At 34.3% G+C, this 21,592-nt stretch overlaps 1 protein-coding gene across 1 annotated transcript; it reads left to right on the top strand.

The window, feature by feature from the left end:
• Positions 1-1,365: 1,365 nt before the first annotated feature.
• ANXA1 (annexin A1) lies at positions 1,366-19,984 on the top strand. Its single transcript, XM_002742846.7, has 13 exons — positions 1,366-1,425; positions 8,240-8,319; positions 8,419-8,527; positions 9,056-9,150; positions 9,996-10,109; positions 10,507-10,597; positions 12,435-12,514; positions 13,128-13,184; positions 14,759-14,852; positions 15,705-15,800; positions 17,069-17,127; positions 18,546-18,668; positions 19,642-19,984. The coding sequence occupies exons 2-13, from the start codon at positions 8,254-8,256 to the stop codon at positions 19,696-19,698; spliced, it is 1,041 nt and encodes a 346-aa protein (XP_002742892.1). The 5' UTR covers positions 1,366-1,425; positions 8,240-8,253; the 3' UTR covers positions 19,699-19,984.
• Positions 19,985-21,592: the final 1,608 nt, after the last annotated feature.

Raw genomic sequence — 21,592 nt, 5'->3', positions numbered from 1 at the left:
TTAAATACTGCCAATCTTTAGAAAATATTTCATTAACTTTCTAAACTTTATGTATTTTACCTGAAATATCTATGAGGAAAAGAGGAAAAAGAACAAACCACTAAATGCAGCAAAAACTGAGCCATAATGTTATGAGAGTTTACACTCGTGTGCTTTAATGGCAACATTATATAATATTTTGTAGGGTTTCATGAAGAATGAAAATGAACCACTATGGAAGTTACCAGAACCAATTTTCCTTCCTTATATTGGGTGGGAAATTTTTTATGGAATTTATTCTGTAATAGTTGCTACTCCATTAATCTTTTCATTTTATAGGTCTAGTTCCTAGTTTTGTTGTTCAACTAGTCTACAGTGTCAAAGATCTATCTGTATCAAAATTTATACATAACTGATCTATACCACAGTTGATACATATAGTTCTATATAACTGATTCTATTTAAAATATTCATGTAGATAGGGCTTCTAATGTCAGTGCTTTTATTGAATGTCATAATGATCAAATTTTTGGCATTACTATATTCAAAATTTTGAGCCGATCTGGAACTTTATTTCTTCTATATTTCTTATTTATAGCAACAAGCTATATCTAGGCACAAAAGTCTTTTATTTTTGAAGGCAAGAAAAATATAAATAGAAAATTATTTGGCACTGCATAATGTTAAAATTTGCAAATATATGTTATTTCTCCATTGTCACAAGAATTCTAGTGGGTAGACAATTTAGATAATGTTCCTGTATACAAAAGTAAAAACAACTGGGCATGGTGGCTCCTGACTGTAATTCCAGCTCTTAGGGAGGCAGAGGCAGGAGGATAGCTTAAGCCCAGGAGTTTGAGACCTGCTTGGGCAATATAATAAGACCCTATTCTCCACAAAAAAGGAAGGAAAAAAAAGACAACAAAAGTAAAAGGAGGTTCAGAAAAATTAAATATGTCCTTAAAATCACAGAATAATAAGTAATGGAGCTGAAATTCAAATGTAAGATTTTGTTTTTTTGTTTAGATTTGAAGGTAACATACTTTTTATTCTACAACTATTTTATTTAACTACAAAATTGTGCTAATAAGTGGCATTAGGATTGGGGCAGATGTATGCTCTAAAAATAAAAGTGCAAAATAAATATCTCCTCTGGAAGTAAAAGGGCAAAATCAAGAGGGGGAAAATCAGCCCTTCCATTTTTTTCCCTCTGTAATGCCAGTTGAGTTGGTTTAGAAAGCAGTTTTGCAAGACTTGTTTCACTTTGTTTTTAGACATAGCTGAGCCAAGTACTTTAAACGGAAGGCAGCCAATTACTAACTTCTGGTTGCTAGGTGTGGCTTCCTTTCAAATCCTATAAAATCAGAAGCCCAAGTCTCCACGGCTAGTGTGAAATTTTCAGAGAAGAATTTCTCTTCAGTTCTTTGGAAGAAGGTAGAGATAAAGGTAAGTGTTGGTTCTCCTTTTAGTTAGCTTTGGTTGTTTTGAAAACTTTTCTCATGACTGTAAAATGTTACTGCTTCTACAGGATTTATGGTTAGTTGCATTTAACATGATAAATCATTCATAAATCTGTAGAATTATATTGGATATTTATGTTTCAGGATTCACAAATTACAATGTTTTTGTTCTACTTAGTTAAGAAATACAAGTAAAAGTATAATAAGTTTGCTTAACACTGGCTCATTGTACTCGTGGTAAGCTACTATGAGAAGGAAAGAGAGAAGAATGCGCTTTTCTTCTGGTAGCCTTAAAAGAATGTGTTTTTCCTTTCCTTCCCCTTGAAATATTTCTTCCCAAGAGCTGTGTGTGTTTTGCAGAGAAATCATGAAGAAGTCTGCTTTTTGGGGGCAAGAATAAAAGTTGCAGGAGTGGGTTACAGAGAACTGTTTCTAAATAGTAGGACTCATAATTTATTTTCCTCTTTTGTAAGGAAACAAGATAGATTCAGACCTCAAAGTGGTAATCATGGCCTTCGTAATAAACATTTAAAAATATATGTTATGTTTGCTTATGCTATTGAAAATAAGAAGGTCCGCTTATTACTTGTTTCATTTAAAGAGGGTGTGGCCACATTCCTTTTCTTGTAGGCTCTGCGTCATATACAGGCTTTTCAAGGGCTGGCTGCAAAACCTAAGGGGAAGGGAAATACTTACTGGGTAGTGTCAGATACATTATCCTAGGGGAATGTCAGTGAGGTCCTCTAACAGCTATTTCACTTGATTGTTGCATGAGATAATGGCCATAAAACTCCTTAGAAAAGCACAAAGCAAAACTAAAGAAGAGTATTTACTGGTGTTGGATATATTTGTAAAAGTAAGATTACAAATCACAACCATGTATCTGGTTATTTTTCCTTACACATGTTCCTTCAAGGATTTTTCTGTTTGTTCATTTTAAGTGTTTATCAAATACTCTGATTTCTCATGTTTAATGCTAGCTGATTAAGAAGGATGGACTTTTTCTTGCCTTGGTTATGTCTAAAAGAGTGTATAAACTTTGAAAAAGTAACGTTGCCCTCTTTCCACAGGAGTGTGTTTTGGTAGCTGTAAGAGAATGCACATTGCAAATTAATGTGGTAAAATGTTGGTTTCATAATTCTGAAATGGCCTCTTCCCCAAAAATAACATTACCACCCTAGCTCCAGGCTCAACCACATCTGGCACATAGTCGACATTTAACAGATGTTGACAAAATAGTTAATAATAACATCATTAAGGAACCAGTCAGAGTTTCATGCTTACTACTTTTTCAACCAAAAGGTCTGCAAAGGTTGACTTCTGAATATGACGTTAGCTCTCTCTAGACCTATTAATTTATGACATTTAAAATCAGAGCTAAACCAGTGGACTTTTATTTTTCAATGATAAACTATAAACAGTTTTTTGAAGTCAACTATTTTCTTTTCCTTTAAAATTGGACAGAATTTCATCAGGAAGATCAGAACAGATCCAGTTTATACAATGCCTTCCTTCATTATGCTAATTTTCTTCATCTTCATCTATTTGAAGTAAAATTTAAGATTGGCACTTCAGAGCTGTAAATGGATCTTAGATACTAATTATTTTAACATTGCTATCTTATAAATGAAGACCCTCTGGAGAAGCTAAATGTTTTTCCTTGAGGTCAGATTGCCAGATAATTAAGTACCAGTATACTTCAATTTGTATTTTATGTCCTATTGTTGTAGGTAGAGAATGTTTGTTAAATTAGTGTAGATGTGTTTTTTGAAATATTAGTAATGATACACTATATTCATTAAATAATACTTATTGACATCGTAAATTCCAGGCATTTTGCCAGGGATTGGAAGTACATACATAATGAATATTATATTGTTTGTATGTTAGCACAGGTCTCATGGCCTGCTACTAGGGAATATCAAAGCCAATAGAAAGTGATAATACAGAATGGTGGGGTTGGTGTAGGGGGGAAGTCAGGCAGAGCATGGAAGGTCACAGAATCCAGTGCTGAGGAACTAATGAAGGCTTTCCCAAAAACCTGTTGAGGTCAATGCTGAGGCCTCACTTAGAAGCAGCAATTAGTTAAGGAAGTGAATGTGGAGGAGGAATAGGCATTCCCGGCAAGAAGAACACCTTATCAAAAAGCCTGGAAGCAAAATATGCATGAGACTACCTTTCATAAATTGTATTCTTCTAAGTCATGCCATTGTGTAGTCTTAATTGCCTTCTCTCACCAGGGAAGGTGTGGGAAGGACTTGTGATATATATATTTGAGGAAAAACTATGCGCAAGGCAATGCATTTAAAAATAAACTCCCTAAGGCCGGGGTGAAACCTGCCATGGTATGCATGAGCTGAGTGTTAATTAATTTGATTCTCAGGTGTGAGCTATTAAAGAGAACATCAATCATGTCCTTTTCTTTTTGTCACTAATTTAAATGAATAACACTTTTGTTTTCTTTCCTTTTTCTTTCTTTTTTTTTTTTTTTTCTTGCTGTGTCACCTAGGATGGAGTGCAGTGGCGTGATCTTGGCTCACTGCAGCCTCCACCACTTCCTGGGTTCAAGCAATTCTCCTGTCTCAGCCTCCTGAGTAAATGGGACTACAGGTGCACACCACCATGCCTGGCTAATTTTTGTATTTTTACAAGGTACAGATTACTTGAGGCCAGGAGTTCAAGACCAGCCTGGCCAACATGGCGAAACCTTAGAGACAAGGTTTTACAATGTTGGCCAGGCTGGTCTTGAACTCCTCACCTCAAGTAATCTGCCCACCTTGGCCCCCCAAAATGCTGGGATTGTGGGCGTGAGCCACTGCACCAGGCCAAAATATATAACGCTCTGAAATCAAAAGGGACGGATTTATGTCTCCATTCTTGCTGCTACTAGTTTGAAGACTGCCTGAAAATAATACTCAGTTTTCCCAGATAGAAACTGAAGATAATGATGAAAGGCTATTATCCAAGAAAGGGTTAGTCATTGCTGTAACTATTATTGCAACACTCTGATGCTTCTAGATTGTAACCAGGAAGATATAATAAACCACATAACTCAGCTTCCTCTGTCACAAATTCTAGAGGTAGCCTTTCACGAGGCTGAGAGATAGAAAAATGAAGGGGGTTCTCTCTTAGGACACATAAATATGCAAAAAAAAGCTACTCTTTAGAAAGCTATACATTCAAATCATAGATAAGCCGACACTGGTAGGCAGTGCATGTTCACAAAAGACCATTAATTAGAAGAAATGTGAAATAATGTTAATTTCCTTATGGATTAGCCTACTATGTAAATAGCCAATTTCACCTTCAGTGCGCTCATGCTAAGTACTGAAATAAACTTGTTTTTTGAGCTTATTGTTGGTTAGCTGAAATCTGTATTGAGCTAAAATAAGTTGCTAGAATGGGCTCTTTAAAATCTATTGCAAGCTTTATACACTACAAACAAAAAGATAGAAAAAGAAAACCTTTGGTGAACTCATTGGCTCAGGCAGGTTTTCACGCAGAGTGTAGGTATTGCAGAGTCAGAATGGTTTACCAATAGAATTTGGCTAATATACATACACATATATATGGTATTTGTTAGATGTATTGTAATTATTCAGAAGTTCAGTTAATATGTGCAGTTGGTTTTGGGCTCTTAACCAGCTGTATGTGATAAAATCTGATTCCTTTAGAGCAATTTCTTATATCCTGCCTTGATGCTCCTGTCTTTAATCTTTGCTAAGAGCTAGTGGTGAATTTGGCTGAATTTAGATTCTGTTTTCCTCTAATTGATTTCCTGAAGAAAGTTCTCTAAATTGGCTGCTATTCTTTCCTAGACTATGCTTTTATTCTATTCAAATACTTCAGGCTAAAATGTAGGAACTCAGAAGATACAAATCACAAAGCTATCTCCTCTAGGGATGCTCTCCTTGTCAAATAAGTGACTCAAACGACTTATTGTTGTTATCTTGAGTTATGCATTAATACAGCTTTTCCTAGGCTTTCTCTGGCTTTTTTTTTTAATTGACATTATTCAAGTGTTTTTTAGAAGTAAAAAATAAACTAGTAAAGTTTTCTTAAAGTTTATTTTGAAGTTGTCAGTCACTTTTAATATTGGACTGAACAATAGTTCTTGTTTTGCTTTCTGTTTTTTTTTTTTTTTTTTTTTTGAGGCAAGAGTTTCACTCTGTTGCCCAGGCTGGAGTACATCTCTGCTCACGGCAACCTCCGCCTCCCAGGTTCAAGTGATTCTCCTGCCTCAGCCTACCGAGTAGCTGGGATTACAGGCATGCACCTCCACGCCCAGGTAATTTTGTATTTTTCGTAGAGATGGGGTTTCTCATGTTGGTCAGGCTGGTCTTGAACTCCCAACCTCAGGTGATCCGCCCACCTTGGCCTTCCAAAGTGCTGGGATTATAGGAGTGAGCTACTGTGCCTGGCCTATTTTGTTTTATGTTGAAGTTTTTATTTGCTAACTGAAAGGAATGGATTGAATTAACATGTTTTTATAAGTGATGGAGTAGTTCTTGCCAGTGATAAAATTATAACACTCATTTTGATGATTCTTCTTTATTGAGGGTTTGGATGAGATGATGGAAATTGAAATTTTGAATGCCTGAAACTGCTGGAATTGCTTTTAAAAAGTTTTGGGTGTGCCAATTAAGCAGTTGAATATGAAATTCCATGTTGCAACCGCAATTGCATCAGACTATACTGTAATGGGAACTAAAACCTTGTGCAAAATTGTACGTTGTTACTTTACCTCATGAAACAACTTTAAATTTATTGATTACTGTGGAGGGAAGAGAATCCTTCAAATGAATGCAGAAAGTATTGGTTCTTCTCACAGATAACAGAATAGTAATTAGAACAATCCTGTGAGAGTTAAGTGGAGCTGGTTTCTGCTTTGGATATTATTTCCTTCATGCATTCAATGTTATTACTTGGAACTCCAGTTATTTTTTTAGCAGGTGTGAATTGAAAGGGTTTGTCTGAATACGCTGTTAAGGAATCAGTTTATGGGTTTTACTCCTCATAAGTCGTTTATTTTCATATCGAAAATTTAAAACTGCTAAGATTATCCTCCCAACAACTATCACAAACATTCATGACAGTAGTCTCTAGAGGACTGAAACAGAATGGTATGGATAGACAGATCAGTGTAGGCCTGGAGCCAGGCCTCCGAAAACATCCCAGACAAAATGATCTGTGATGGCTTTTTTTGTGTGTGTGTGGCCAAAACAGAGAACATATTAATTTTTAATATACTTAAGATCTTAAAAATATATGTCTCATTAAATAAAAATATTGTCAAGCCATGATAGCAATTCAAGAAATTTCCTTTAAGATAGAATTTGCCAAAAGAACATGCATGTTACAATTTCACCTCTAGGTTTCCTGTTAGAACAAAAAACCTGGTATGAATAATCCTTTTCTGTGTTTTTTGTGTTGGGTGTAAAAATACGTAGGACTAGTATTTAGACAGAGCAAGCAGGAAGAAATGTGAGGATAGCAATTACTTCAATGCTGAATAATTTTATACCAAGAAATTTAAAAGGAAACTAAATTATTCAGGAAGAAATATCACCTGGATATCTTTTTGCAGATAAAATTTTAAATCTGAATTCACTTGTACAGATTGTCACAGATTATTTTACCTCATAAACGTAATCATTGGCCAGGTACAGTGGCTCACATCTGTAATCCCAGCACTTTGGGAGGCTGAGGCGGGTGGTAGGAGTTCAAGACCAGCCTAGCCAACGTGGTGAAACCTTGTCTCTACTAAAAAATAAAAATAAAATAAAAATAAAAAATTAGCTGGGCTTGGTGGTGACTGCTTATAATCCCAGATACTCAGGAGGCTGAGGCAGGAGAACTGCTTGAATGCAGGAGACGGAGCCTGCAGTGAGCCGAGATTGCACCACTGCACTCCAGCCTGGGCAAGAGAGCAAGACTCTATCTCAAAAAAAAAATCATCATCATCATCATTAAGCTTTTCCTCCAGCAGTTTATTTTGTACAGGCTTTCATTAATCCTACATAGATTGTCTAATGGTCTACTAAATGATGTTCTAGTGTTCCATCTTGTCTATCTCTTAGCTATTCTCCAAGATACAGGAGGAATGATCTTTCTGAAATAGAAGTGAAACCATGCTGCTTTAAAAAAAAATTAATGTTTTCCTAAAGCTTTGTGGACACATTTAAACTTCTTGGTTCAGCTCTGCCAACATTTCTTGCTCCAGCAAACTTTCTTCAGCTTCCCAAATATGACAAGCTTCTCCCCATTTTGTGCCCTTTAACTTTTCTGCCAGGTTAATCTTGATGCGTTTCAAGAGAGGTTTGGATCAGCCAAGGCCCACTCTAAGAACTTTCTTTAGTCTTTGTGTTTTCCCATGGAGCGCACACACTAGCTTTAAGTCCTAAGGGTACTTAAGATGATATTTCAATGTTTTTGTACTCTCAGTGCTTGGCGTATGGTGGGTGGTCTATAAATATAGAACAACGTAGTGAACCACAAACTCCTCTCTTTAGCCTGTGCTTACTTGTAGTAGTTGTCTGATCCCTAAAGTTTAGACCTGAATATGCCAAGAAAGAGCTCAGTTTCGGAGAGGAGGGTATGGTTTCATTTTAAGGATAAACACTTCCTTTAAAAACAAACTTACATCTTACATTTTGTTATGCTCCTAAGTGTAATTAATCCTGGAAAGTAAGAGCAAGGCTACTCTCTAATGCTGCTCCTTATGTATGTAAGAGGTGAGGAAGGAGAGGTTGTGTGCGGTGCATTTGTTTTTGAAAAGCATCTACCTGTTTTCTTTTCAGACACTTTTTCAAAAATGGCAATGGTATCAGAATTCCTCAAGCAGGCCTGGTTTATTGAAAATCAAGAGCAGGAATATGTTGTAAGTAGAGTGATAATAAAATGACCATTACAAAATTGAAATTGAAATAAAAATCAATATAAGTAAATGGCCATTAATTTATTTCTCTCTCATTATTAGCAAACTGTGAAGTCATCCAAAGGTGGTCCTGGATCAGCAGTGAGCCCCTATCCTTCCTTCAATCCATCCTCGGATGTTGCTGCCTTGCACAAGGCCATAATGGTTAAAGGTAACATGTTTCCTCAAAACGGTTCCCTCCTGGACATTTCAGAATGACTTGACATTTGCATGACTGTCAAGAAATAGACATGTGCAATGGAAAGAATTTGTTTCATATTGAAGATAAAAAAATTTATTTGCTAAATGAAGATATAATTCTCTTAACACTTAGGAAAATTGTGTTCAAATCAGTGGAATCTCTACTGCTATAACAGATATTACTAGCTCATTTCTAGCAGAAACTCGATGCTGAAATTAACACCTCTGCTCACATATAAAGTTAGAACTAGGATCAAACACTGCAACACTGAGAACCAGGAAAAGTTAATTGTCTCTTCCTTTCTCACTCAAATGAAATATCATTCTCCCAGGTGCTTCTTTGATATGCTGTATAGCATTGATTTTTCTAGGCTGATATATAATTTATATTTCTTAGTTTGTTAAGAAGTTCATTCAGAGCATATAGGTAATGAATTACTTTATGTCAAATAAAGATGAAGAAAATTGATTTTAAAAGCTCTCTGCCCTTTATTTCCAGGTGTGGATGAAGCAACCATCATTGACATTCTAACTAAGCGAACCAATGCGCAGCGTCAACAGATCAAAGCAGCGTATCTCCAGGAAACAGGAAAGGTAAGTTAGAATGGTAAATTTAGATATTTAATTTCAGTATATTTATACTTAAACATGGATTCAGAAGCACAGTTACCTAGTTCTTTAACTTTCTAAACACTGTTTTTTCATTTTTTTGTTACATCTATGATTGGGATTGCAGTGTTTATCCACTTTGTTGCAATTGAACCAATTTTTATCAAATTTCCTATTTTTCTACATTAGTCGTCATGGTGCATATTCTTTGCAGATGTGGTGTTCTGGGGACAAATTTTTAATTTGAACATAAACATCAAGATTCCTATTGGCAATAAAAAATATGGTCTGACTGTAATGTGCTAATATTTAAATTGAGCTGTTTAATGCCTAAAGTTGATATATAATTCAACTTTAAAAATAAGCCTTATGTCTTGTATATCAACTATGAATAGTTCTTTTTAAAACAATGAAATTAGGAAACCATATAATTTCAACATCTGATTATACTGTTTATTTGAAATGTACAAACCTCAAAGATTGGAAACACGAATATATTATTTTAAAAGTAATTTTACTACTGTTTTCTGTTAGCATACAGTCCTCTATATTTTAAAATTTGTGATTTCTCCCCTGTATAAAAGATTATGAACCCTATCCTTTAAAAAGTTATCGATGAACAGTAAATTTTGTTCTAATCTCTCTAGATCTAAAAGACTAAGATAATGTTTCAAAATATTTGGTACACTTTGTATGTGAAGGGAAGAAGCTCTAAAAGATGGTTGGGTTTAGGGATCAGTTGTACAATGACCTAAAGGCAGTAATACCACATTTTTCAACTTAGCATGTTACTTATTAGATGCCCTGATTCTAATCTTTTTTTTTTGTAGCCCCTGGATGAAATGCTGAAGAAAGCCCTTACAGGTCACCTTGAGGAGGTTGTTTTAGCTATGCTAAAAACTCCAGCGCAGTTTGATGCTGATGAACTTCGTGCTGCCATGAAGGTAAACTCTTTTTCTCAAGAGAATGTATTGGGCTTATGTTATCTTCAAAATCTAGTACAGTGAAAGTCAATTAGTTAAAGTTTGAAAAATAAATTAGTAACTCAATGAAGTCATTAATATATACATGAAAACATAAATGTTGGCACTATAACACCTTCTGTATCATGTCACTGTGTGAGTCATATATTTGCATTTTTATTTTTACCCAAACTATTGATGACAAACCTGTTTTGTTTTAGAGCAATGTAATACTTAACACTTATTGTAATTATTAAATATTGTGGGTGAAAGTTACTAAATGACAGAGTTGAACAAAATTTTAGAACACCAAAAACGAGCTGATCCTCTTGAATAAAGATTTTTTTTCTACATTTCTCCTTTTTTTCTCTTCAAATAGGGCCTTGGAACTGATGAAGACACTCTGATTGAGATTTTGGCATCAAGAACTAACAAAGAAATCAGAGATATTAACAGGGTCTACAGAGAGGGTAAGTTGTAATGTCCAACAGTCCAAATGCCTTAGTTGAAAAGGAAATCTGAAATACTTTCTTAAAATTAAATGTGTATGTTAATTATGGCAACTTTGGAATCTCTACATACCGAAATGTTTCTTTATTGTTTGGCACATGTCTATTAAATGCTGTTACCAGGCAACACACGTTGCTAGGTTGTTGACAAGGGAGATGGTGTACCAATCCGCATCAAGCTTGTGTTTTAATAGAAAATGATCCTCTAGGATAAATGACCACATACGATTATAACGGAAACTTCAATTCAGAGCATTGAATTTAAATTTTTTTCTGAAAAATATTTTTCTGTTTTTCTGGAATACTTTTAATAAAAATGTCGCAATGCCATTTATTTTGAAAAAAGTATAACAAAAAAAAATCTTTTAACAAAATGTTCTTCATTTGTTCTTGAAAAAGTAAAGAATTGGGTGCTTATAATTCTCTGTTGGAAACCTTAACTTTATTGTTGTGAACATAAGCAACTCACTCTTTATCATTTGTTAAATTCATGAGAATAAAAGACTAGTTTAGCTTATTTTATCTCTTCAGTGAAGCATCTCATTTAAATGACATGCTCAACACTGAAAAGAGCATAATTGCAAGTCTGTTACCATTTTCCTTTTCTCATTTCCCTGAGCTGCTGGCTTTTTTGCTTTCCCAACCCAGTATGTGGCACATAGAACTTTATGCTTGATTCTCATACCAAGCATGGAGAATACAATAGCTTTTGCATATCGTTTTTAATGAAATTTAATAAAAAAATAAAAATAAGGAAGCTTTTAAACCTCATTTTCTTATTGTATCAATGATAATAATCAATTATTTTTTGTTTGATAAAACACAGTTTATAAAAATAAATGTTTATATTTTTTCATTATGCCAAGATATAAGCCATTGATAGCTTATTAAATTGCCCAGTTTCAAGTTGTTTTAGTCCCTTTATGTTGCTATAAAGAAATACTGAGACCAAGCAATTTATAAAGAAAGGAAATACCGTATAAGAAGTATGGGACCAGCATCTGCTTCTGATGAGGTCCTCATACTGCTTCTACTCATGGCAGAAAGCAGACAGAAGCAGATGTGTGCAGAGAGAGAGGGAGAGAAAAGGAGATGCCAGGCTCTTTTCTTTAAGAACAGCCAGTTCTTAAAGAAACTAAGAAAGAGAACTCACTCACACCAAGCCATTCATGAGGGATCTTCCCCCATTATCCAAACACCTACCGTCAGTCCCCACCTTCAACAATGGGGATAAATTGCAATATGACACTTGGCAGGGCCAAACAATATCAAAACCATAGCACTAGTCAATTATAAATTCAATTGACTTTTCCTATCGCAGTATTATTTTACATAGTTAAGTGGAAGTGTTTACACACACAAATCATCAAACTACATTACTTATATAAGACATTTATAGTTTTTAAACTAAATAAATTGCATTCAAGTAAGTACCTCCATTTTTGTTCTTTTAAACAATTACTTATTCTACTGCTTAAATTATGCTATGTTATATTTCAAAATTAATTGCTAATGCATACCTATACAATTTATTCTTAACAAAAGCTTTATGACTGAGTTTTCAATCACAGTGTTACATAAATTTCTCCCGTTGCTTCATATGAAATAAATTAAATGATCCAAAAATTAACCTGCTGTAATTTTTCTCTTATTTAAAAATGATGATATTTTGCCACAGTGTTCCACAAATCATTGAACATTGTGGCATGGTGAATTTTCAACCAATTTAGAGATGTCAGATATTATTATGATTATTCATCACTGGTTTACTGTAAAATCTATTTTCCTTTTTTCTCAGAACTGAAGAGAGATCTGGCCAAAGACATAACCGCAGACACATCTGGAGATTTTCGGAATGCTTTGCTTTCTCTTGCTAAGGTACAACTCAGATCCTGTAGGTAATGCCTCTTGTTATATAAAGAGTAATTTTGTAGTCCATTTTGTGTTGCTATAAAGAAAAGTCTGAGACTGGATAATTTTTTTAAAAAAAATGGTTTACTTGGCTCATGATTCTGATGGCTAAAAAGTTCAAGACTGGGCAGCTGTGTCTGGTGAGAGCCTCAGGCTGATTCCACTCCTAACAGAAGAGGAAAGGGAGCTGGTGTATGCAGAGACCACATGGCAAAAAAGCAAGCAAGAGAGAGAATGGGGAGGTGCCAGGTTCTTTAACAATCAGCTCTGGTGGTCTCATGAACAAGAACTTATCCCCCAGAGATGGCATTTTTCTCTTCGTGAGAGATCAGCCCCAGGACCCAAATATCTCTCCTTAGGCCCTGCCTTTAACACTGGAATCAAATTTTAACATGGGGTTTGGAGGGGAAGAACATCTAAAACCATTGCAAGTAAAATCTTGGATCTGAGCTCTTTCTAGAAATGAGTAATAGAATATGTTTTTCTCAAAGAATATTATTTATCTGAGTTTAAGAGAATTAAGTAAATCATGCAAGTACATGCTAGAGAAGAGTTTACAATAGAATGGGATTTCTTTCAGGGTGACCGATCTGAGGACCTTGGTGTGAATGAAGACTTGGCTGATACCGATGCCAGGGTAAGCAAGTGCTTACAAAATACTGCTGCAGTCCATCTTCCTACCTTAGGTTGTGCTACCCCATGATGCCCTGTGAAAGTAAATCTAAGATCTTCTGAGAGACCAATGGCTTGTTAATGTTCATTTCCTGAATGAGGCATGCCTTTCTGTAGCCCAAGAGAGAAAAAAAATGTAGTCTTTAAGTTTTCAATATCTCTCATTATTCATCAAACCAGAGAGAACTGAAAAAGAACAATACAAATTTGATTTGTCATTCCCAAGAATTGTTTGTTGAAAAAAAACCTCTGAACTCTTATTGTACTAGGTATAAGAAGGGGAGAAGTAATTTTTTTATTATGTGTAATGGAAAGAGTAAACACATTTAATATTATTTTTAACAGAAAACATTGGAATGGTTTATAGATGTCAATTTATAATGCTAAAATATCATTGTAATGATATTAAATTAATAATATAGGATAAATTATAATAATATAGACTTTCTGACATATTGTTTTATATAGTTTCAGTGACATTGCTGGTTATTTATATACCAATCCACTCGCAACATAAGAAAAATCATACCATCTTAAGGCCTGGAATTTCCTCTTTAAACAAACAAACATGCAACTATAATTTGCATTATGCATTCTCATGGAACAGTATTCTCTAGATAATTCATTACGATGATTCACTAAGAACATATTTTTTGCGTATCTTCATCCACTTCTGCTATACCAGTACATTATCATGCACATAATAGGTACTCACTAACTTTTTGTTGAATAAATGCATACATTTCAGATCAGTTTGCTTGACAAGTGCAAAATAACTTTTATGTACATTGGAGGTTTTATCATTTTAATAGAAATTGTGCAAACATATTAAAGAACAAGAATTAGCATTGAATAATTGCCCATAATAAAAAATTCTTATTTGCTTTTGACACTTCTGAATTTACTTTCCATTTTAAGACTATCAGGGTTCTTACTACATATGTATGAAGGCTACATGGATTAATGTGACCCAAGAGAATGATGGTAATTAACATTCCAAAGTTAATAGACACTGCTTATGATAATAGGGCAGGTATTACGTTTTCCATATATAAAAGAAAAAAAATCTATACTTTAGTAAGGTTCAATTATTTGTCTAAGATGATAAATTGCAGAGTCGGAATTTGAATCCAGAAATTCTAACATCAAAATGCAAGGTCCAGGTTATGGTTGAATTATTGATTTATAAGTAACATTTGTTGATAATTACTTCAACATAGAGTAAGAAATCCTTTTAGAGATCCCCTTGGAGTTCTCTTGATATAGAGCATAATCTTAAAGCCATTTAGTTCAGCAAACATTTATTCTGCAAACATATATTCAGTCTCTAGTGTTTACAAGATACCTTGAGAGAAACTGTGGAAGATATTTGACAAGCAAAATAAGGTCCCCATCTTTAAAGAACTTGAAATCTTATTGTTGACTACTCTGATTGTATTGAGCACAAAGCAACTGCCTAATCTTTGACAAGGTCTAATATTCTTGTGCAGATATTACTTCAGCAGATAGTGAAGTATTTACTTTTGTGTTTCTTGACAGGCCTTGTATGAAGCAGGAGAAAGGAGAAAGGGGACAGATGTAAACGTGTTCAATACTATTCTTACCACCAGAAGCTATCCACATCTTCGCAGAGGTAACAAGAAAATTTTTTTCTCTGGAATCTGTTTATGGAAGATGTAATTTTCTTTTTTGAGGAAAAATAAGAGAAAGTAAAAACAGAAGACTTTAGCAATGTCTCTCCTGTATCAAATGGCTATAGTATTCCTGATCCATTATTGTTATTTGCCCATTGTCCAATTTTATACAGTCACTATTTTATAATATTTAATACCATTTTGTGACTTGGGCATGTGGAATATCATTTCATTATTTTCACTGCTTTTAATTCCCTAAAAGCTTTGGAATATATGTGGAAAAAAGACATGCATAACAGAAGAAATGAAATTAGAATGAAGAAAAACAAAACAAAAAACCCTCAGAGTTAAATGAAGAAAAAAATATGTAGGTGCTTTGGAAAAACAACAAGACAAAAATCAGAAATAGGTCTAGCCTTTGAGCACAAGATTTAGCTCAGCCTCTCAGAAGCCAAAGCAATGGAAAAGTAATGATGATTATCTAAAGTTTATCATCTTATAATAGCATACTGATTTCTACTGTTAAATGTAAGAGAAATTCAGTGCCTAGGTCTTTATATGAGGAAAGATCCATTTGCTGTGGCTCTTAGAACTGCTGTAGGGAGTACTATGGTTGTCAATCACATGCCATTTCTAATAACTGTCAACACTTGCAAACATTGTCCCAAAATATAGAGGAGTACCAAAATGGCCATGTGAGTTACATTCCTGGGAGAGGATTAATTGTGTAAATTGCTTTAAGAAGTGTAGCCGAAGTTGTTATTATAAGAATTCTTGAGGCTTGATTTTGCTAAAGACTTTCTAAAGAAAAGAATGTTTTGTATATATCTTACTTTAAATTTAATATTTAGTATTTCAGAAATACACCAAGTACAGTAAGCATGACATGAACAAAGTTCTGGACCTGGAGTTGAAAGGTGACATTGAGAAATGCCTCACAGCTATTGGTATGTAGTTCTTCTGTTGAAAGTGTTTTCTAACTAGAAATTGTATTTTCAATGCTATTCCATACTTAAAAATGATAACAAAACCAATAAAACAAAACAACACAAAAAACAGAGGTAGTGTACCTGTTTCAAATAGAAGCAATGTATAAGATTGGCAAAGTACTATAACCTTCCTAACAACAGATATTATTCCCCTTTTCAAAAATATAGAGAGATAGACTATACTTATTGAGCACCTACTTATATCAAGCAATGTATCAGGCTGGGGACACCACAGAGGCAATTCAGAATGGTCACTGAGAGCATGGGATCTGAAAATAGATAAATATAACTTCAAGCCCTGGTCTTTTGCTTGTCAATAGTATGTTCCTGGGCAGGTCTAGGAGAGTCTGATTTGGTGGGTCTGAGTTGGCTTCTTAAAATCTCTACTTTTAAAAGAACTCCCTGGTTATCCAGACAACCATCAGGGTTGGGGAACCTATGTTCTCAAGCAGTTTTCTCACACATGACTATGCACTTGAATTCCCTGGAAAGCTTGGTTAAAATGCAGATTCTGATTCCACAGGGCTGGGGTGGGACTTAGATTCTGCTTTTCTAACAAGCTCCCCATTGATGACAATGCTGTTGGTCCATAGATCTCAACAAGATGAAGAACACTATGAATTGGCATGTGCTAGTATTATTTGGGTGCTGCTTTATATTTAAGGCCATCCTGCCCCAGGGTATTTGTTTATTTATTCATTTCTACGTATTTGTTTTTGCAACTCTTACTTTAGATACAGAGGTACACGTGCAGGTTTGTTCTGAGTGTACTGCACTCAGGTAGTGAGCATAGTACCCAGTAGGTAGTTTTTTGACCCATGCCCCCTCTCTCGCTGCCCACTCTAGTAGTCTGCCCTGTCTGTTATTCACCAGGTGTTCTTTTTAAATGTTCTTATAATAACATAAATATTTATACAGCTTTGAATACCTACTGGTTTCTCCACTTCCAAGGAGAATATATGCTGATAGCGCTAACTACTGAAGTTGCTGCTGAGATGTATTTAAGGTATTAAAAAATTGGTCATCAGGGGAAAGAATATTTAAAAGCACCATCTAGAGTCACAAATATCTTCTCATAAGTTAACTGCCCTATATTGGGAGGTAAAGAATGGTGATGAGGGATAGAATCCTATTGACAGAATTCTCTATTTCCTGTTTCTTTCATATGAATATTTCTTTTTTTTTTGTCATGGTAAATATATCAATTAAAATTTGCTCTCTTACAGTGAAGTGTGCCACAAGCAAACCAGCTTTCTTTGCAGAGAAGCTTCATCAGGCCATGAAAGTATGTACCATTCTACTTATATGCCCTGCTTAGAGGAAGAATTATTTGTGGAAAGAACAGAAAACCTCATATTGTTTGAAAATCACACATTTAATTATCTTCCCATGAAAGAGAATCATTGTTCTATTCGATGGAAGATGTAGTATACTACCTTCTTAGAACAAAGTTCTGTTAGATTTGGTGCATTGTTTTTTTACAGGTAAGACTGGAAAGAGAGCCTGTCAGTGATTTATGGCTCACTTGTGATTTGCTAAGAAACCTGTGTCACCACAGGAAGGGTGATATACTTTCTTTTTTAATGTGTAATTTAGTGGCCTACTTTCTCTACGGTTGTGAGTTGTATATTCTCACACTTTATGAGTCTGATTTGTAGTTTTTATTATTCTGTCTTTCATGGCACAGATTAATAGTTGAATCTTTTGAAATGTCATTCTATGATTAAAGAAGTAGAAAGATGTATTTGAGATCAACTATGTCACTTTACTTTCTGACATGCATGGTATTACACACGGTACAACTTCTGTATTGATATTCTGAGCCTGCAAATGAATAGTTATGAAGTTATCTTCGTTGTTTCTTTGTAACTCCTAAATAAAGAGGTTTTCAGAGAGAGAGAAAGAAAGATCTACTATTTGAATAATATGAAACAGATATCTATGAAATGATGGACATGCTGGCACTGCTCTGCAATTGTTAGCATAGTTGCTGCCCCCTTTCTGTGATAGTTTAGTGTGATATTTCATTGGGTAATGATGCCTGGTGCCATGGAAGAGAAAAGTGGGACATATACTCCAGACTCTGGAAATCTATGTAGCACTGCTGTTAGCTAAACTACGGCCTGAGGTTTATGACGGCAAGAGTGGAAGAGATGGGGGATAAAGCAAGGATGGTCCAAGTGGAAGAAGTAATCCACACACAGGCTTGAAGGCAAAAAGTAGCAGAACCTTTTTAAGAAAGTAAGTATAGAGTGATGGTGCACAGTGGGAGAGATGGTAGAATTAGGCAGGATATCATAAGCCCTAAAAAAGTGATTAGTTTCTATCACTTTCTTGTTTCTAAGAGCAACAGAAGATCACTGACAAGTTTTAAATAGATGGACTAGATGATTAGATTTGTAGTTTAGAAGTTCCCTTTATTTATAATTATTGGATAACGTAGACACTGGATGGTGAGAGACCAATTAGGAAGTTGTGACTCCTCTCTATACCTACTGCTAAAGTAGAAGATTGTTTCTTTTTATTTCATTGCCATTTGTGTAAGGGATGTGTGTGTGTGTGTGTGTGTGTGTGTGTGTGTGTGTAGCTAGTTTCTCTACAGAAATTATATGGAAGAGTAAGAAGCCATCACTTTAAAATTCATGTTCTTCAATGGACGTATTTTCTGAATATGAGACTATTACCATCATTTGTTTTGGCCAGGGTGTTGGAACTCGCCATAAGGCATTGATCAGGATTATGGTTTCCCGTTCTGAAATTGACATGAATGATATCAAAGCATTCTATCAGAAGATGTACGGCATCTCTCTTTGCCAAGCCATCCTGGTATGTTGTGATTCTTCTAATGCCATCCCCACAAATGAAAATTTTTGCAAGATCTTCAAAGAGAAGAGTTGACTTATATCTATAAATTTAATATGTAAGATTAATTCAGCATATTACAGTGTATACTTCATGAGTAAATTGAACTTTTACTGGTAAAATCTACTAGTGAGTTCTCAACTGAAATACTAGGTACATTTTTCAACCAAAGTCAATCATTTAGTTTCCCATGCATAAATTCAGCAAGCAAAATATTTTAAATAGACAGACTAGATGATTAGATTTGTAGTTTAGAAGTTCCCTTTAAATAGATGGACTAGATGATTAGATTTGTAGTTTAGTGTTTCCTCTAGGGTAGATAGACATTATGGTTTATTTTACCATTAATATTGGTCAGAGGATTAGAAACTTCTTATTCAAAATATTTATCTTAATGTTATCACATGTAAAATGCTTAAGTTGATGTTCAAGTTATCTCATTAGAATGCTAAAAAATAAGACAACAAATAGTCAAGGGTTTTGGACTTATTGAAAGATAGATAACTATTTAAATTTAATTAATTATTCATATTGGATAACTAAAATCTACCCAGAAAACATGAGAAAATCACAGGCACTATACATTTCTCTTCTTCTGGTGAGTGGATCAGGTATTCCTTCACATACAGTTATGAGATTATATTGTGTTGTACTTATTTAATTCTGTGTGATATTTTATTCACAGAAAATAATGGCACTAATATAAAATTTAATTAATTGAGAAAAGTTTGTAATCTCAGTCTTGAAAGCTATTTCATTTTTATGCAATGATCAAGAAATATCAATTATTTGCTATACATATTGTTTAATTAAATAAATGGTAATATATAATCTCATCTACAGTTAAGTCTAAAAATAATTCTTTTATAATTAAAAAAAAATTAGACTAATTGTGGTTTTGAGTAACATTAAGTATACTTTGCTTTTGAATCAACAGGATGAAACCAAGGGAGATTATGAAAAAATCCTGGTGGCTCTTTGTGGAGGAAACTAAACATTTCCTTGATCGTCTCAAGCTACAATCAGAAGACTTTAATTATATATTTTCATTCTATAAGCTTAAATAGGAAAGATTCTTCAACAGGATTACAGTCTAGCTACCTACATTCTGAAAAATAAAGTCTGTAAGCCATTTTTATATTATAACTCTGTATAATAGAAACAAGTTCATTTTTTAAAAATGTTTACCCCAAACCATAAAACCCTATACAAGTTGTTCTGGTAACAATACATGAGAAAGATGTCTATGTAACTGAAAATAAAACAATGTTACAAGACAATTGCTGTGTCATTGACTCTTCTATTTTGATTTTCTTTTATGTGTAATTCAGTGGTTTAATTTGACATTAAGGATAGGAGCCTGAAGTCTATATTATAATTACTTAATGAAATAGAGTTCACATTTTGAATTGAAGAAAATATTTATAGATTTTGAAAAGGTACGCTATCATCTGTGTATCATCTGTGTCCAGATTATTGAGATGGTGTCTCTGTATAATAAATCTATTGCGCTAGCATAATAATAATTTGATATATTCTATATTTCATTAACTAGTATAAAGATGAAATGGCAAAACTTGTAAAAAGTTCTCATGTTTGTTTTATGGCAATTTTATGTTTACTTTTTCTAAGAAACTTCCAAATTGTTCTCCAGAGAGGTAATACCATTCCACTTTACCACCACAAATCTAACAGTGGTTCAGTTTCTCCACATCCTTGCCAGCATTTGAAATTGTCACTATTTGGTATTTTTGCACTGCTTATTTATTATTTATTTATTTTTTGAGATAGAGTCTCACTTTGTCACCCAGGCTGAAGTGCAGTGGTGTGACCTTGGCTCACTGCAACCTCCACCTCTTGCGTTCAAGTGATTTTCCTGCCTCAGGCTCCTAAATAGCTGGGATTACAGGCACCCAATCATCATGCCCAGCTATTTTTTTTTTTTTTGTATTTTTAGTAGAGCTGGGGTTTCACCATGTTGGCCAGGCTGGTCTTGAACTCCTGACCTCATGTAAACCACCTGCCTCTGCCTCCCAAAGTGTTGGGATTAGAGGCATGAGCCATCAGGCCCAGCTACTTATTTTTTCTTTATTGTCAAATCTTGAAAATTATTTATACATTCTAGATATTAGTCTTTCATCATATATGTGGTTTGCAAATATTCTGTGTTAGTCTGTAGCTTGTCTTTTCATCCTCTTAGCAGGTTCTTTTACAGAGTAAAAGTTTTAAATTTTAATGACTTCCAATTTATAATTTATTTTCCTTTTATAGTTGTTTTGCTATTATGTCTACAAGCTCTTTAACTCTAGGCCTTAAGAATTGTTCATGTTTTTTGATAAAAATTTTATGGTTTTGTAAATTTGTGATCCATTTTGAGTTGATTTTGGTATAAAGCGAGAGAGACTTAGGTCATGGTTCCTTTTTGGTAGCATTGTTATAAATGTCCAATTGCTCCTGCACACTTCGTTGTTTGTTGAAAAGGCTGTGTCCTTTATTAACTTGCTTACGCATTTTCATCAAAAAGCAATTGGACATATTTGTGTTGGTCTTTCTTTAATTTTTGATATTTATATTGAATGAAAATATAAAACCTTGCAATTTCTCATCCTCTATGAATAGATAATAGATACCAATTTAGTTAAGCTCTTTATTTCAAGGAGAGTATCTTCCAGGGTACAAGCTCTTTCTTCAAAAAGGCAATGGGAAAAGTTACTTTCCCGTGAGCATCTTCTTACCAGGAAGAGCTGGATAAAGGTGGTGACAATTTATTTATTCATCCTCAAAAGACGTGGGTTAGCCATGGGATATTCTGATCACCTTGAGCTGCATTCAGAGTTAACCCTCCTTCACCCGGTTGTAGCTTATTTGCCTTGATCACTGACTAACTT

This window comes from Callithrix jacchus, chromosome 1, assembly GCF_049354715.1.
Source record: "Callithrix jacchus isolate 240 chromosome 1, calJac240_pri, whole genome shotgun sequence".
NCBI lineage: Eukaryota > Metazoa > Chordata > Mammalia > Primates > Cebidae > Callithrix > Callithrix jacchus.
The sequence above is the reverse complement of the archived record's forward strand: the minus strand, read 5'-3'. Positions and strand labels throughout refer to the sequence as shown.